The following is an 18,100-nucleotide window of genomic DNA, read 5'->3' as shown; positions in this document are numbered from 1 at the left end:
GTTTCTTAATGCAATTTAAGATATGTGATGGAAAGTTTATGATAGAGGATGTATATGTATAATCCTGTCTATAAATATTTTAATAGTAAAAAAAAATTTTAAAAAAAATCACATGCCAGGCTGCCCACTGATGCCCCCCTAGGTCTGTGTGCTATGTATATAGCACTAAATAAAGAACTGTGTTTGAGCTGGGACTATGGGTGAAAATCCTTTTTGGGTAACCCCATAGTACAACAATCTGGCACTGGGAGAATCTCCCGAGGAAGCCTAGGCAGAGTCCTATCTGACCTAAAGCTCAGTTTCTGCATGCCAGGCAGCCAACTCACAGGTCCTGTGGCCTGATTAAGGAGCTGGGTTTGGACTGAAAAGGATTTCCACCTGTAATCCTAGATCACTCAAAAACATACATTTCTAGTATCAGGGGAAACCTGGGCATAGTCCAGCTTGACCTGGAGCTCAGTTTGTGAGTGCCAGCCTGCCAACTCACAGGACTCTAGACCTGAATAAGGAGCTAGGTTTGGGCTGGGATTACATGTGGAAATCCTTTTCAAGGCCACCGCACTACATGCAGCTCTGACATCAGAGGCCTACCCCCAAGAAGCCTGGGAAGAGTCTTCTGATGCCAGAGACACGTGCTTTGGAGTGACACAAAAAAGGATTTCCACCTGTAATCCTAGTCCAAACCTAGCTCCTCATTCAGGCTTGAGAGTCTGTGAGCTAGCAGCCTGGCACTCAGAAACTGAGCTTTGAGTCAAGTAGTGCCCTGCTCAGACTTATTCAGACATGTCTCCCAGTAGTATAGACATGTTTTGGGGTGACCTGAAAGGGATTTTGCCCTTATTTGGGGCATTGTATATCAAATACAGGCCTGGGATGCCGGCAGTTGGCAGGCTGGCACATGAAAACTGAGCAGCAGAGTCAAGTCAGGCATTGCCATCTACTCCAACCCACTGCTGCCACTCCAAAGGCTGGAAAGAGGCAGGCTTTCAGAGGTCATGCAGAATTCTTCAAAAAGTCTTTTGGTAGTGGAGACCTGTGGTTTGGGATGATGCAGAAAAGATTTTACCCCATAAGCCCAGTGTAATCTTAGTTCTTTATTCACGGCAATATATATGCGGTTATTTTACATTTGTATTAGTAAACACATTTTGGTGACATCCTAACTCTTTAGCTTGTGTAATTCATTACTAAGAACCTTTCATTGGGTAAGGATTAGCTGTGATAAAGATCCAGGAATAAGGAACCACTTTCAGCCTCCTTGGAGCACTGCTGGGACACCAGAGGCAGGACACAGCCTGTCTGCTAGCCAAGCATTAGGAGGTCCAGCCAGTTTTCCTACTGTAGTCCAGGAGGTCTCCGATACAGAGGATGCTAGCCAGGACCAGCCTCAGTCACACAAAGGAAGCCTCCAGCTGTGCTGGCTCAGGTTAGAGTCCTACTGCAGGGTCCCTGCCCATAGACATTTTTCTTTAGTAGCAGTGATGGTCCTGGTTACCATGATGAACTTGTAGGTCCAGAGGAAGTTTGGTGGAAGACTGGCAGTTTGGAGAGGACTTGAAGGAACCCCCTCTCCTTGGTGTAGAACAGCTGCTGGTTATATTGGAGCTCTTGGAAAAAAGAAAAAGCATGCACCAAGACGCTCCGTTCTGGGTTATAAGCACCACAGAGACTGTATAGGGCAGGAGTAGGCAATTATTTGGGGTTGAGGACCACGTAGGGAGTTTTGGTGACCTGTTATGAGCCAAGTGAACAGCACCCTCCCCACCCATGTCAGGTCAGTGTCACCCCTCAACATCTCACGAAAACTCCCAAAGTGGCATTGCTCCATTCTTGGCTGGGATGGAACCACAGGCAGGCAGCGAGCAGCATCAGAGAACGGCCTCCAGGAGTGGGATGGGATCGCAGGTCCGTGACAGGCCCCAGGCCAGGCCTGCACTAAGGCACAGCTGATCCCTGCATGCCCTTGCAACAAGCACTGGTTCTGTGGGCAGGGGCATGCATGGAGTGGAGTAGAGCTGTGCCCCAGGTCTCAGCCCTGCACTGCCACTGCCCTGAAATCCCAGGGTCTCCAAGGAGGCCAACTGGGACCTTCGTGGGCAGGGCACTCAGCCAGCTGGAAAGAATGGGGCCCTGGAAATTGCTTTGAGTTGATGAGTTTCACAAAGTTAATCCAGGCTTATGTCATGGACCAAACAACAGGATGGCTGTCTGTCAGCTCTTCTTTTGACTGATGGAGGAAGCCGAGTTGCTCCTGTTATTTTAAGAGGAGAAACCAGAACAAATAGAGCGCAACACCAAACAACAGATGGCATCCATGGTGTCATTATGCTCCCAGCCTAGAGCCAGGCCAAGCTTAGCCCTCACTGTCAGGCCTCTTTCACATGCACATTCACACCGCCCTCCTCTCCCTAGGGCCTCTTGCACTCCACCCCCTCTCACAAGGTGTCTCTCACATTGAGAACTTGTTCCAGCTTGCTCCCCTAGGTCATAGGCTTTATCCAAGTTACACCTTGGGTGGCAGACAGTCTCTTGGGCCTCTCCTGTGACCCTTACCAGGGTAGTGGCCAGCCAAGTTCCTGACCTGGGCCAAGCTTGCCCTGGCCCCTCCTACGGCAGCTTTACACAAACATATTGGGCCCCTGGCACCACATACCAGGCTCCCAGCCCTCTGTTCCCCCTTTCTAGGGCTCCACACTTTATTCAGCTTGCTCTCCAGGGGTTGGTCCATGTGTGGCCCTTCAGGCTGTCCCACAGCCTTACTCAGCACACCCCCCATATGTTGCCCTTCAGGCTGATCCTCAGCCCTACTCAACCCTCTTCCAGGCCCTCACTACCACCTCTTCTCTGGGGGGTACACATTTACCCTCTCCTTTGGGGCTCTGGGGTTTCCCTCCCCTGTGGAGGCTCAGGTGGCCACAGCTATGCCTGGTACCACCTGGGTCTTATACCCTCTCCGGGCTCAGGTGGCCATAACCAGACCTGGCCCCCTCATACCCAGTGCTGTAGGGACTAGGGGTTAAGGTGCTGTGACCTACCTTTCACCATGATGGTAACTAGCCTGGCATTTCCTGGGGACTCCTACACCACCAGGAGCCCCACCAAACCACCCATCCCCAGCAGGGTACAGTTTTAGGTCATGCCCAGGACCAGGAGCCTCCAAACCATCCCCATAAGCTCCCATCCTTACCACCAAGATGCTTCATACAGCCTTTCAGCCAAGCAATAATTCTGCCTAGCTACTAGCAGCAAATTGCTGTGTTTATATAGGCAGTCAGTGTTTTAAAATGGCTGCTGCAATCAAGCACCTGCTGGCTGCTTGACTCCACCCTTAAAGTGGCAGGCACTACAAGTTCACTGTTACACCCTTTACCTCAGCATCTTCACAGCATGCTTTTAGTAAATCAAAAGAGAGTCCCAAGCAATAACTGACAGGAAAATCTTGTTAATCAAACTGCTCATTATTGGTTATCAGAAAGTCCCAATTTGAATTAATTACCTTCCTCAGTGACAAGAGGTTATCCATTTCTACTAAGTTTGGAACATATCAGGAAATTGATTAACAACCAGGAAAAATACAAGATTTTTGCAGAATCATCCTTGGGAGCCACTAAAGCAAAACAAGAATAAATTAGGAGGGGACATCTATCACATATAGAGAATTACTCTTCCTGCACATAAACATGAATTAATTGCGAAATAAATGTTTACCATACTAATTAATCAAGAATAGACATTTCACACAGTTACATACCTGACAACCCAGGAGCCTGCTTAAAATCATCATGAATATAGTAAGAGAAGCTGGAAGTGATGCCTCATTATTTCTTTTCAGAAGGACCAGCCGCAAAATTCACATCCTCTTGCACTATGCAATTGTCATTAGTATTTTGTATTTCAACTTTTGTGAGTAGGCCCAAGCTCAGCCTGAGTTTCACAGCCATCAGAGTGATGAGGCCAACTAGCTTGTCTGCCTGCTAATTAACTCATAGTGCTGTGTGAAAACAGTTGCATTAGTGCATGTGAACCAACATACTCTGCAAAGCAGGCTCCTGATGAGATTATGTGAGGCCTCTGAGGGCAGTTAGCAGGTGTCCATGATTCCCAAGTGCCTGTCTGTATAGAGCTTTACCCTCAGAGTTTCCTGCACACCAGAAGCAAGTGACTATGGTGAGCTTCTACATCCAGCAGGCAGGACCCTCGGCAGAACGTGGATGGTGTGGATATTGATTTGCTCTAGTGTGTGATGACTCTTTCTGTGGCAACAGCCATCTGGGTTGCTGTTCCTGTACCAGTGAGCTGTGCTGCATGGAAGGTTGTTGGTTGCACCCTAAGCCAGAGCAGTGCTAGCAGGAAGACATTGGCTTGGATCGGGAAGCAAACAGACCTATGCTTCTGCAAAGCTCATCTGGGCTCCCACATGAGTATGGCTGAGCAGAGATGTTTCTAGTGTTCCAATAAAACCAGCCAGGCTGACTCACAGCTGGGGAGGGAGGTGGTCTAGTGCTTTTATAAACAGGAGCAGTCTGATCTCTGCCTCTCCCCTAGCCCTGCTCCTGCTCCCTGTTAGCAGGGCCTCTCCTCCAGCCTGATTTGCTCCTGAAATAAGAACTGTTCCTGTGCTAAGCTTGGCTCCTTGGGAACGCTGATGGAGTCTGCAGATCCTGTCTGTTTTCAGGCCAACTCACAGACTCTGTTTAGCAAAGGAATGTGAGACCTTAGTACTGAAGGAAGCAGCCACAGACACTAGAGAGAGCCAGAGAGAGAGAAGTGAAGAAAAACGTAGAGCACCCTTCTTGAGACCTACCAAGCAGCTTCGTGAGGTCTGCTCTCTGTTTCAGAATGACCTGGATGAGGAGGATGCTGCCTGTTTGCTTTCTTCTGGCTGTTGCCTGTCTGCAGGGAAGCTTGCTGCTGGAGGCCGGACCAGCGGAGCCGCGAAAGCCCTTCTTTGAGAGGTTCAGGAGACTCGAGGAGCAGGTGATTAACACAGCTGTTTTGAAATGTCTTTACTGGAGAGGCAAGGCCAGTTCCATTGACCTCAATGAGGCACTTATGACCCAAAGTCTGTATTTTGTCACCCTAAGTCAGCATGTACATACAGCCATGCATTTCTACAGTATCTTCACAATTGGTAGGGGCAGAAGGGACCTGAGCAGATTGAGTCAATCTGGCCAAGTGCTATAAATTGGTGACAGGCTGCACAGACTGCTGATGTCCAGCTGGAGAGATCTGAGGAAGTTATGGGAGGGCTCAGCACCAGAAGTGAGACCCTAACCAATGTGGCTTAGTTTGCCCTAGGACACTCACAGAATAGTTAAGGCATCTCATCCAGCACTGGGCTTGTGGTGAAGTCCATAGTGACCCAGCTCTGCATGGCCCCTGGTCATCTCGGATGGGGAGTCTAAAGTGTCTGAATGTGATGCTGGTCATGTTGCTACTTGTGTGCTGCTGGCTATAGAAACCAGTTTGCCTTAATCACATGAGCCCAGTGGGCTGTTGGGGTTGGATGGGCCTTCCAGAAGGGATAAAAATGATTGTGCAAGTGCCTGGGAACTGGTGGGGTGTACAAGCTGGGGTTGGTGATGTCCTGTTCAGACACAGCTCCCTTGTGCAGTGCAATGACTTCTGCAGTTGCCTTGGTGTCTTGCAGTTCCGTCGGTTCCAGGAGGTGACCCTGATGCGTCTCCAGAGCATTGCAGGGAACTACAATGTTTCCTACAACATTGATACCCGGTTCCAGCACTTGGCAGAGCAGTACAACGGGATGGTGTCCGCCCTCAATGAGTCCCACACAGCTCTGCAGGGAGACCTGGACCACTTGAAAATCTGGATGAAGAAGCTGCAAAAGAAAACCAGAAAGCTGGATTTGAAGATCTCGTCCCTGGAAGAATCTGTGAGCAAACAAAGCCAGCAGAGGGCTGGGGAGAAGCAGCAGCAGGTTGCCCACCTGACCAACCTCACACTGCAGGTCACAGGCCACAAGGAGGCCATCAGCTCTCTGCATGCCAGCAGCAGCAGCCTGCAGAAAGAGCTGATGAACCTCCAGGAAGCCAGTCAGAGCCAGGCGACCAAACTGGGTGCCTTGGAGCACCTGCTGCAAGGCATAGCAGGCAAGGAGGCACTTTCCCCTCAGCACCTGCCTGCCACTCAGCTCCTGAACCAGACTGCCCAGGGCAAGCAGCTGGAGGCAGAAGGAAGCCAGACACAGAGCCTGAAGAAGTTACACACCAAGCACAGACAGAGAAAGAAGCTGCAAGAGGAGAGGCAGCAGCTCCTGGCCCAGTCTGCAGGCACAGGGCTGCAAAGCAGCCTACTCCATGAACATGCAACCCCCCTGCAGAAAAGGGAACCAGAGCCATTGACCAGAAGAGAGCCACAGGTTGCCAGGCAGCAGCTCTCCAGTGTAATCAAGGTCTCACAAGAGCAGAAGCGCCCATCAGCCCCCAAGAAGCCAGGGACAAGTACGTAGCAGAGTTTTTATTTTGTCTCCTGGGGATACCCATGTCAGAGGTGATCACAAGGAGGAGTGACCCCAATATTAAGATTGCCTAATGCTCTCTTCCTCCTTGTATCTTTTCTTTGATAATGAGAAGCTCAAGCCTCTATCTTCAGCAGGTCTCTGATATGCAGAGGGGAAGAACCCCTCAACCCACAGAGAGGTTTTTCCTTGTTTGTAAAATCTGATCCACTGTAGCCATAGGGCTAACTACATGAGGGACCAAGGGCCCTGGCCCCCCTTTAACCATCCCTAATTGAGCGGAACAGTCCCAAAATGGGCATCAAGTCTCAGTCCTGGGCTGCACGACTCTGGGACAGCATTTGTCCTGGATTCCCAGCATCGTGCAGGGATCCAGATTTTCTGTTCACTTGGCTCTGCTCCAGCTGTGCCATGGGGGGAGGGGCATATCTTAGCAAAAATAGAAGTCAGGGCCTATGACTAGCTGAAGTGCAGAGTTAAAAATCACTGCTATCTGAGCTTGTCTACCTTTGGGGCTGCTGCAGCTTTGCCTGCCAAGCTATGTCAGCAGGCCCCCTAGTGGACACACATCACTGAGAAGGTGGCTGTGGAGGAAAAGTAAAGGAGGAGGCAGGTCTCCGGGTAACACCCCTTCCCCCCCCCCCAGCTCCCTTTGTCCAGACCCTGCACGTAGTCCAAGCAATGCATTTTCACTACCTGGGGTATAACATACCTAAGCTTCCCGATTAACTGTTTGGACACAAAACACTAAGGCAGGAGCCCTTCTGAACTTTCTCTATCCCTGATGTATGGTTCCAGTAACATATTCCCTTTTCATGCTGACAGCTAATGTATTTAGCCCCATGTGTCACTAGCTGTCAGTCTACCCCAGTGCTAATGGTTTGGGTTCAAACCAGCTGGCAGTGATGGGGAGATTTTTATAGTTGCAGGTAACAAAATTTGGTTTTATTTTGTTTTTTAAATAACCTAGGAAGTTTCATACTAAAACAGCTACATTGGAACCTGTGTAAGCTTTTTGAGAGAATTATCATAGCGCATGTCCATGAGGGGCCAGCAGGAGAGGTTATGCTTAGGGGCAACCAACATGGGTTCATTAGAGGCAGGTCCTGTCAGACCAACCTGGTGGCCTTCTACAACCAGGTCACAACATCCTTAGAGGCAGGGGTAGCAGTGGATATAGTCTTCCTGAACTTTAGGAAGGTCTTCGACACTGTCTCTCACCCCATTCTCATTAAAAAACTAGAGGACTGTAGCGTTGACACCTACACAGTCAAATGTGTCATTAACTGGCTGGAGGGCTGCACCCAGAAAGTGGTGGAGGATGGGTCTTATTCGACCTGGAGGGATGTGGGCAGTAGGGTTGCCCAGGACTCAGTCCTCGGGCCTGCACTGTTCAACATCTTCATCAGCGACTTGGACAAGGGGGTGAAAAGCACCCTGTTCAAATTCGCAGACGACACTAAGATGTGGGGAGAAGTGGGCACGCTAGAAGGGAAGAATAGGCTGCAATCAGACCTAGACAGGTTACAGGGGTGTGTGGATGAGAACAGGATGGGTTTCAACACTGACAAGTGCAAGGTGCTGCACCTGGGGAGGAAGAACCAGCAGCATACCTACAGGCTGGGGAACTCCTTTCTTGTCAGTGCAGAGGCAGAAAAGGATCTTGGAGTCATTATCGATGCCAAAATGAACATGGGCTGACAGTGTGGGGACATGGTCAGGAAGGCCAACTGTACCTTGTCATACATCCACAGGTGCATCTCAAGCAGGTCCAAGGAGGTGATCCTCCCCCTCTATGCGACACTGGTCAGGCTGCATTTGGAGTACTGCGTCCAGTTCTGGGCGCCGCACTTCAGGAGGGATGTGGACAGCATTGAGAGGGTCCAGAGGAGGGCCACTCGCGTGATCAGGGGGCAGCAGGGCAGGCCCTACAAGGAGAGGCTACGGGACCTGAACCCATTCAGCCTCCACAAGAGAAGGCTGAGGGGGGACCTAGTGGCCGTTTACAAACTAGTCAGAGGGGACCAGCAGGCATTGGGGGAGTCCCTGTTCCCCCGAGCACTCCCAGGACTGCAAGAAATAATGGTTACAAGCTGGCAGAGGGTAGATTCAGACTAGACATCAGGAGGCGCTACTTCACTGTCAGGGCAGCTAGGATCTGGAATCAACTTCCAAGAGAAGTGGTGCTGGCTCCTACCCTGGGGGTCTTTAAGAGGAGGCTAGATGAATAACTTGCTGGGGTTGTTTGACCCCAGTACTCTTTCCTGCCATGGCAGGGGGTCAGACTTGATGATCTGCTCAGGTCCCTTCCGCCCCTACCAACTATGAAATTATGGAACAAGCTTGTTTAGGTTGTGAAGTCCAGCCTTAAAAGCTTGGAAGTGCCAGATTTACAGGTAGCCTGAGCTCCGCTCTTTGTGCTTATGCCTCATAATCTTTAATTACAGTCACATGCTATTTTTCCACAGGTCCCTTCTACCCTCCCTGTGCAGATTGGAATTGGAACAGAAGTTGTGTGAGCAACTGTCAATCTGGCATGTCATAATTTTCACATGCTGGAGTTTGCTACCTAAATAACAGCCTTCTAATGTAGCAGTTTCACACAGATACAGGTGGAGAGAGTTATTGGGCATGTACATGCACAGCATGATAGCAGGTGCCTGAGAGCACCTTCAAGCATGGATGTCAATATATGATGCTAAATCCTGCTTTTCATCTGCTGGTAATTTTGTCAAACATGTTCCTTTGAGCTGAAATGTTCCCTGACTAGATGCAAATTCCCCTTTCTGCTCAGGTCTTCCTGCCTGAAAATGCAGGAAGTGCATTGAAAATGCAGTGAAAATGCAGTTTCTTCCCACCTGCAGATAGAGAGGTTGAGCTAAACCTTAGCATCACACAGGATTTGAACCACTTCCCTGGCCCCAGGCTTCTGGAAAGCATCAGCTACTGCTGCCTTGCTCAAAACAACTGCTATAAAGAAATCACTTTCCTCAAACATTCCCACCAGCTCTTTGAAATACACATGGCCCTGAACAAGAGTTTGGCTTCTTTCCTAGATCTTGTGGGGTTTTAGAGAATAAGTAAAGAGTATGAGGAATTGGATGGGATATGTCCATGCTGCGGGGTTTTGCACTCACATGCAGTAGGATTTTCTGTTAGGCTTCTAGTAGGGCTGTGCGAAATTTCGCCAACTGTTTTGTTTCAAAGCTGTTTTGACACGTTTCAGGCTCAAAACAGTGAAATCAAAACAAAAAGCATCAAAATAGCTTCTAAACGAAATGAGGGCACTCAAAACATTTCAAAAATTTTAAAACATTTTGAGTTTCGAAGCAGCCAGGTGGTGGGACGCAGGGGCAAGCCGGGGCTGCGCTTTGAGCGGCTCTGCAGGCCCATGTAGCTCAGCCCGGCAGGGAGTGCAGCCCTGGCTCTCCCCGCCTCCCGCTGCCAGGCTGTGCTTCGATCGGCCCCGCCAGCCCCATGGAGCTCAGCTTGGCGGTAGGCAGAGTGCAGTGCCGGCCCTGCCCACCTCCCACCACCAGGCTGTGCTCTGTGGGGCTGGTGAAGTCAATGGGAGTGCAACACTGTACTGTCCGTCTCCCGCTGCCGGGCTGTGCTCCGATCGGCTCCGCCAGCCCCACAGAGAGCAGCCCGGTGGTGGGAGGTGGGCAGAACCGGTGCTGTGCTCTGATTGGATCCGCCAGCCCTCCAACTCCCCGGCCCAGCCCTGGGTTCCATGGAGCTCAGCCCAGCAGTGGGAGACAGAGCGTGGCCCTGGCTCAGCCCACGTGCTGCCGCCGGGCTGCAGGGGTTGAGGCTGGAACACAGAAGACCTTGGTTCTGGTCTCAGCTCTGGTGCAGATTAGTACCTTGTGCTTGATTCTCCGGGGTGCTGAGCAATGCATCACGGGAGCAGCAGGCACTTGGCAGTCTGGAAATGAGGCCCTTTTCCCTCTGTCCCCTAGGTCTGTACCTGAAGGATAGGGAGTATAGCACTGAACTCCATGCCAGCTAGGTACAAGACATTGTGGAATGGTTGATGGTCTAGTTTTAGTAATAATACATTGTCTAATTTATTTGGATTTGTATAGGATGGTTTGGATAAGGATGATCCTGTGTTCCAGCCCTACTTTTCTATGATTCTGTGATCTCTTGTGTCGTACTTGTGGAGTGCTTGTGCTCCCCAGTGGAGGTGCTAGAGAGGGACAGGGGATTTCTCCTTGGACAGGCTTAGTTGTGGACAGATCTCAGCATGCTTGGTGAAAGGGGAGAGTGAACAATTGTACAATCAAATAAGCACTCTGCAAGAAACGGGGTGGTGGTGGTCTCTGATCGTATCCTCAGGGAATGGGGGTTGGAATGGCAGGAGACAAGTCCTCCCCACAGGACAGGGGTCCCCAGAAGAGGTGATGATTGCATCTTTCTCTCTCTCTCTCTTTCTGTCTAGTCTGCAATGTGGGTTCAATGCTGCTTTTCCCCAACGTTTCCACTGAAAACTTTGCCACCTTGACCCCAGGCTTCCAGGCCAGCCTGTATGAACTGTCCCTTTGCAGCTGGGTGAGCACCCCCTTTCCCTACCTGGGCACTATTCTGTCTTATGCAATGGAGGAGAATGACAACAAGCTGGTTTTGCATGGCAGGAATGCCAGGGTCCATGGCTCCATCCACTTCGTCATTGGAGACCCAGCTTTCAGGGAGCTGCCCGTGGGACAATTGTTGGACAGCAGGTGGCACCACCTGTGCATCATCTGGTCCTCTGTGCAGGGCCAGTACTGGTTTTATGTGAACAGGAGGCTGGTATCCATGGGCTCCAAATTCCAGAAGGGCTACGTGATTCCTCCTGGTGGCTCACTCATCCTGGGCCAGGAGCAAGATGTAGTGGGTGGTGGGTTCGACCCCTCAGAAGCCTTTGTAGGACGTTTGGCTGGCTTGGCCATCTGGAACCGTGCACTCTCACCTGGGGAGGTCTCTGGTATTGCCACAGGGAAGGGCCTGCCCCATGGCACCATCTTGACGCTAGCTGACATCTCTCTGCATGGAGGAGTGCAGAAGGTGAATTGCACTTGCCTGGAGCATTGCTTGTAAACAAAGCCCTCCCTGCCCCAGGCTGTACCTAGCACACATGAATCACATGCAGCCCAGATTGCCTACCACCAGGTAGTTACTGACACTGGCTTGTAGTGCCAGGAAAACTCTGACTAACCTGCTGGGCCATTTCCTTCATGAGGTAGGGAGTGTGACCCAGCCACAGGGCTGCCAACTCAAGTGTTTTTACTAACAATCTGCAAATTTTTTATTAATAGTCAAACTTTTTTACTGACTGCTGTTTTATATAATAAAAATGTAACCCTTCTGCCAGGCCCTGGGCAGCAATAACAAGGGGGTTCAAATTTGGGGGTTTAACACCAACTTTCTAAACTTGGCTCAAGGTCCCACCCAGAAACTTGGTAAAATAAATTTTAACTATGTTCTAAAGTGGACAAAATTCCGCATTTGCAAGCGATATTCAACTAAAACAGGGTTTACTGCAGGGGAAAAAGAGATAAATGCACAACCTCAGAGAAAACCTTAACCATTAAACATCAAGTGAAAACCAAACAGTGAATCAAGAGAGCAGGCACCCAGGACTGCCTCATTGCTGACATGGCCCTACCTATGTCTGTTCACAGAGGGCTCTGCCCCATGTGCTCAGCATCCACCATCTCATACCATGCAGACTCTGCACTACCTCCCTTGTCCATCAGTGGCACACTGGAGTCCCAGAGGCTCCCTGCCAGTGACATCATGCCTCCCTGAACCTCTGGCTCTCCATCAGAGCTGTCTCTGAGCCAGTCATGCCACCTGGCACCAGGTACTGCTCAGCTGCCTTTGTCATTGTGGCAAGCAGCCTTTGGGTCTGTAAACAAGTGGTACAGCACCACTGTCAGGATCAGTCTTGTGGCTGCAGAGGGCCTGGTTAGTCCTGGGGCAGGTGGGAGTGGGCGACATGAGCCCACATTGCCACCCAGCCTGGTCAGGCCTGTGTTACCCTTGAAGAGCTGGCAGGAGGCCTCCACCTCCTGCAGGCATGCCCTCATTTGGTGCCCACACCTGCAGTCCTGTTTCTGGGGGCTTCGTGGGCACCTCCCTATCATTGGGGAAGTGGCTATAGAGTGATTCAATCCAGAAGGGCTTAAACTCCAATCCTGGGGATCATCCAGGCCTGGTCCCCCCCTCCTCTACCAGCACAATACCAGGGCTCTGGCCCCCAGCAGCACTTCAGGCCCCAGCACCAGCCTTAGCAACCAGCTGCTGGGTGCCTCCAGGAGCTGGCACTCAGGAACAGGTATAAATATGGCAGCAGACACCCGAGTCAACAGTACCAGCCTGGACCAACATCCCTCAACCACTGGGGGCAAGTGGAGCCTCAGGGGCTCTGTACTTCTCCTGGATGCCTGGGACAGTCCCCATCTCCCCAGGCTGGATGCACCCCTTGGTCCAGCCCCATACAGCCCTGCATCAGCACTGTGCATTTCCCATGCCCTAGTACTGCAGGGGTCTGGGTCAGATCCACATGCTTCTGTCCCTCTCACTCCCCCAGGATCTGGGGCTGGAGTTGGGCTGTTATTTCAGGGTTTCCTGTAACATGGAGTTCCACTCCTGCTGTCTCCAGAGGACACCAGAGTCTCACACGTTTCCACAAGTGGGTGTGCTGGAGCTGCATGCCATGGGTGCTTCACATGGGGTCAGCCAGGTAGGGGGCTGGAGGGCTGCTGGGTTATGGCAGAGGATCCCTGGTGGCATCAGCCAGTCAGTGGCCACAGTGTCAGTGTGAGTGCTAGGGCTCTGTGTGTCTGCACATACCTCCCTGAGTCCTGGCTGAGCCAGGTGGTGGGCCTGATTTTGCATATCAGAGTGGTGCAGGGAGCACAGTGTGCTCCAGCAAGGCTTTGGGGCATTGGATCATTCCTGTAGTGCTTGACAGAGCCAACAACCACTGTCTAGATGGACAGAGCTGCTGTGCCCAGGAAGATGCCAGCCTTGCCCCTCTCCTTCCCCCCTGACCACAGCACACATCCTTCCCCCCACCCTGACTTGCCTGCTGTCAGGTTTTATTGACAGAGGCAAATCCTGAAACAGCCCTTGATCTAGAGCTGAAAGTCCCTGCCTGGAGCATCCCATCAGTGGTTCCATTTCTGCCTTTGTCAGTTCCCTGGTCTTCAGCACCTTCCAGGTGTCCATCTGCCACAGCTGCATCATATCTGCCAGGGTCTTTCTAGCCTGTATGTGGCGGTTGAGGGGCAGGGTGAGAACAACCCATGTAACATGTCTGAGATGCACCCTGGGGCAGTGGGTGCTAGCACATGCTATGGCATGAACCTCACCCCTGGGAACAGAACTGGAGAGGTTCTTAGCTATCATCTCCAAACCGGTCATGCTGCCCAGCACAGAATCCTACTTGTCAGGCCATGAACTTGAACCCAGAGCCTTAGCCTGCTCAGCAAAGCTGCTCATCCTGGTCTACCACCTCCTCAATAGACCACTGGCATAAACACAGGTGGCCAGAACCCTCGATCTGGACCTAGCCACACACCTACTCACTGCCACTGCAATGGCCAGCCAAGGTCAGTTGACCCTCATCCCTTCCAATATAAACCCCTAACCTAGAAAAGAAAGTGTCCAGGTAATAAGGTTCAATCTTGTACCTAGGCTGTTGCATTCTGCTGGATTCTCTGGATACCTGACCTGGCTTGCCCACAGATCCTGAGTTTGGACTGACCTTTTGGTGGGCTGAGTGGGTGGAAGGCAGCAGGGAGCTGGAGCCAGAGCCACAAGTTGGGGCAGGAGCTGCCTGGCTGAAGCTGCCTCCTGGCCTGGAACAGCATAGTAGAAGCAGGAGGAGGAGCCGAGCTGCTGCTTGAGGCAAAGGGAGCGCAGCAGGGGAGTGCCCAGGCTCTGCTGCATGTGCCCCTGCCCCTTCCTCACCCCTGGACAACTCCCAGGACCTAGCACCCAGGCAGCTCCCCAACCCCCTCTTCATACACCCAGCCGTTCGCACATACCCAACGTTCCTGAACACTGCTCACTATCTGCCCATAGCCCCATCCCATATAGGGAGGTTTTGTGAGTTGTTGTGCAGGTGGGGGGTGCTGACTCTGCTTGTGACAACTTGTAAAAACTCCCCATGTGGACCCCAGGCCCAAATAATTACCCACCCCAGATTTAAATGCTGTTTATAAACTTGAGGATCATTTTTTCCCTAAAATCAAAGGATTAGTCAGAAGTACATTCTAGCTCCAGGGCAGTGCAGTCATGGTTTCTTTCCACACCCTAAAGGTCCCATCCTGATGGTGCTGAGTCTCTAACTCCCACTGATATCAGTAGGGACTGAATGCACTTGACACCTTGACTAATTACTCAGTAGCTTGAAGGCTGGAACCCTAAGCCCTGTCACTGGCAGATGCTTATCAAGTGCTCCTGAGTCAGGACTGTGAGGATGGAAACATCAGTGACTGGAAAGGAACCACAGAACCCAAGACCTTTATTTTCCCTTCCTCCCTACCCTGTGTCTGCAGCTATCACCTAATTCTTTTCTTTTCTCTTGGCTGGGCTCCTACAACAGCTGCTCTGCTCTATTGACTGTCTCATCCTGCTGACCCCATGGTGGGGTGCACTCCTTAGCCTATGCTGTTCCCACTGTGTTGGCATTGCTGCCAAAATGCAGAACCTGGCAGCAACAGCTCTGATCAGTAGGACCTTTGCCACCTCTCTATATCACATTTCTAGGTACCTCACTCTGTGGGTTCCTGTCTAGTTCTGTGTCTCCAGAATGGCTAAGACAGCTTGAGGGACACTAGAAAAGGTCCCTGAAACCTCAGCGTTGATTTTCCTTGTGAGATCTCATCCCATCCATGAAGTCCTGAGAGATTGGGAGCAAATGCCAGCCTGCTGGCTTTTGGCTACCTCCACTAGGAAATCCTGGTTTGTGAAGGGGACCAGCCCAAATGGGTTCTTGACAAGACAAACCAAAGGGCTTGGGTCCTTCTGCTCCCTAAGAAGTTTTTGATTATTAAGAAAGTGGGGCAGTACCATGCCCTCTGCTGGCTGAGAGTGACAATACTGTACTTCCTGGTGGGAGATGCATGATTCAGCTTCCGCCAGATCCTGGAATGCTCTGGGAATGGGAAAGGAAAGCCTCCAACACATGGTCACCTTTTGTAAAGTGATGTATATGAGGAACAAAATTAGTTGAAAACAACAGTCCTTCAGCTGGCTTTCTTAAATTGCTCTGCCTATAGCACCCAAATGACCTTTAGGTCAGGTACCAGGCAAAAAAACCTAGTTGTTCTACATGTAGTGGGCCTCTCTGTCCATTGTGGGGGGGGGGCTTCTATTTTATAGTGGGTCAAGGCCAACTGTCATTGTATAAGGAACAGCTCTGTCCTTGCAGCAGTAGCACATTGACAGTGCCTTCATCCCCTGTTCCACCTGTGGTAGGTTAAAGAAGTTTTTGATATTTCAGGCATCATAGGTGTATGTGAGGGCTGTTCCTGAGGGCTTTAAGAACAGTTTAAGCCAGTGATTCTCAAGTGGAGATTCCACAAGATCCTTGTAAGGGTGCCATAGACATGCCTCCCTATACAAGGAGGTGTTTGCAGCTTCAACTTCTGAGTGGCCTATGCCTGCTTCAGGATCCCACAGGCAAGCAGCACCTGCAACTGCTTATCTGATGACTCCTTCTGTCTCTTGTTCCCTGCCAGCAGGGGGGTGGGGGGTGGGACAAACAGCACACTGGTGTAGGTGGGCAACTGTGGGGCTGCAGAGATCTGTGCAGTGATGCTTTTCACCCTGGCTAATTCCCCTGCTCTTCCAGGAGGCTGAAATTCGCTCCTTATTACCAGTTACTCCTGGTTCCTTTTTCAATGATAATCTTAATAAAATGTAAGGTTGTCAATAATGAATTATACATTTTAAAGAGTTAGAATTTCATCAAAAGTGTATATTTACTAATAAAAATGTAAAATATCATGTATCAATGTGCATAGCCCTTAATAAAGAGCTGAGATTAGACTGGGATTATTGGACAAAATCCTTTTGATTATTGGGCAAAATTCCCAAACCATGCATCTTTCCCCAAACCACACACCTCCACTACCAGAGGATATTTTTGAAGAATTTTGGGCAAGGCAGTACCCAGCCTGAAGCTCAGTTTTCATGTGCCAGCCTGCCAACTGACAGTCCCCAAACCTGTGTGCAATGAATGTTGCCTTAAATAAGGAGTTGAGTTTGGGCCAGGATTATGGGGCAAAACCCACTTCAGGTCACCACAAATCATATGTCTCTGTGCCCAGGGGACTCTCCTGAAGAATTATGAGACGGTTCCAGCCTGATCCAAAGCTTGGTTTTTGAGTACCAGTCTGCCAACCGATGGCTCCCCAGGCCTGTGTGCTATGTTCATTGCACTGAATAAGGAGCCATGTTTGCGCTGGGATTATGATAAAAATCTTTTTAAGATCACCCCAAACCACACATCTCTGCCACTGCAAGAGTCCCCTGAAGAAGTCTGGGCAGGTCACTGCCAAACCTGAAGCTCAGTTTTTGTGTGCCAGTGCCAGTGCCAGGCTGTCTACTGACAGACCTATGCCAGACCCCTCTCCACTATATGAGGTCCACCATTTCTTTCCCGTCATCCTCTTCTGTCTTCCTGTAGTACCAATACATTTCACTTAGTTCCATTTTAATATAGTCCTTGACTGTGGGGTCAGAATGTCTGTTTATGAGCAGGTTCCTGGCTTTCCACAGTGCAGACTGATTCATATCCTGAAGCAGGATATGAATGGGTCAAAGCGAGCTGTTGGGGTCCCTTGCTGTCTGGTCAGGTGCCCGTAGAGAACTGCTTTCCTGGTCAGGTCTCAGAAACTTGTCATCACCAGGAAGAGTGCATGGATTTTCTTCCACACCTCTCTGGTGTATGGGAAGTCTCAGAAGAGGTGGTTAATTGTTTCTGCCTGACAGTGGCAGGTCTGTCACAGGCAGTTTGATGGACCTCTCTGCCATGCACTGTTTCTCCATGCCTTACAGGGAGTGCCAAGTGGGCTGCCTGCCAGTTCAGGTCTCTGGGCTCTTTCTGTAGGTCCTTGGGGAAGATTCACTCCCACACGGCCTGGCAGCTGTCACCAGGTAGCAAGTCTACGGAAAATATGGTGTCCCTTACCACCTCCTGTATCTTGCAGTGCTTCACCAGGGTCACTAGGGTAGCATTGTGCAGCTTGTATTTCTCTCAAAAGCACTTCAGGATCTCGTAAAACCATGGGGAAACCATGGTCCACAGGCTCCCATTGGTTGTCATGTGCACCTGCCACTGTCACAGAAGCTGCTCTGCAAAATACTTAACAAAGCTGGCTGTTTTAGATTCCACCCCTGTTGCCAGTTTGCAAACCTGGCTCATGTATTTGGCCCAGAAGAGAAGGACATCTGGCATTCCCTCTGCCTCTGGACTGTTTCTCTTCGTACAGCTTGGTCCTCACCACTTTCTCCCATGTGGAGTTCCAAAAGAAAACACACATGGCTCTTTGGATTCTGTGAACGACTTGTTCAGGGGCAGGCCCTCTGAGGGCAGTGGGTGGGGGTATGGGTATGGAGATA

General features: G+C 50.6%; 1 protein-coding gene and 1 long non-coding RNA gene across 2 annotated transcripts; one reads left to right on the top strand and one right to left on the bottom strand.

The window, feature by feature from the left end:
- Window positions 1–818: 818 nt before the first annotated feature.
- LOC109283721 (uncharacterized) lies at window positions 819–3,908 on the bottom strand. Its single transcript, XR_002090993.2, has 2 exons — window positions 3,188–3,908; window positions 819–2,251 (listed from the first exon to the last, which is right to left on the bottom strand). It is a non-coding gene; the product is annotated as an uncharacterized LOC109283721 (long non-coding RNA).
- A 55-nt stretch (window positions 3,909–3,963) lies between these two features.
- Window positions 3,964–16,531, top strand: PTX4 (pentraxin 4). Its single transcript, XM_006268535.4, has 3 exons — window positions 3,964–4,977; window positions 5,651–6,461; window positions 10,923–16,531. The coding sequence occupies exons 1-3, from the start codon at window positions 4,840–4,842 to the stop codon at window positions 11,558–11,560; spliced, it is 1,587 nt and encodes a 528-aa protein (XP_006268597.3). The 5' UTR covers window positions 3,964–4,839; the 3' UTR covers window positions 11,561–16,531.
- The last annotated feature ends 1,569 nt before the right edge of the window (window positions 16,532–18,100 follow it).

This window comes from Alligator mississippiensis, chromosome 13, assembly GCF_030867095.1.
Source record: "Alligator mississippiensis isolate rAllMis1 chromosome 13, rAllMis1, whole genome shotgun sequence".
Classification (NCBI taxonomy): Eukaryota; Metazoa; Chordata; order Crocodylia; family Alligatoridae; genus Alligator; species Alligator mississippiensis.
Note: the sequence above shows the minus strand (reverse complement) of the source record. Positions and strands in the feature narration are given on the sequence as shown.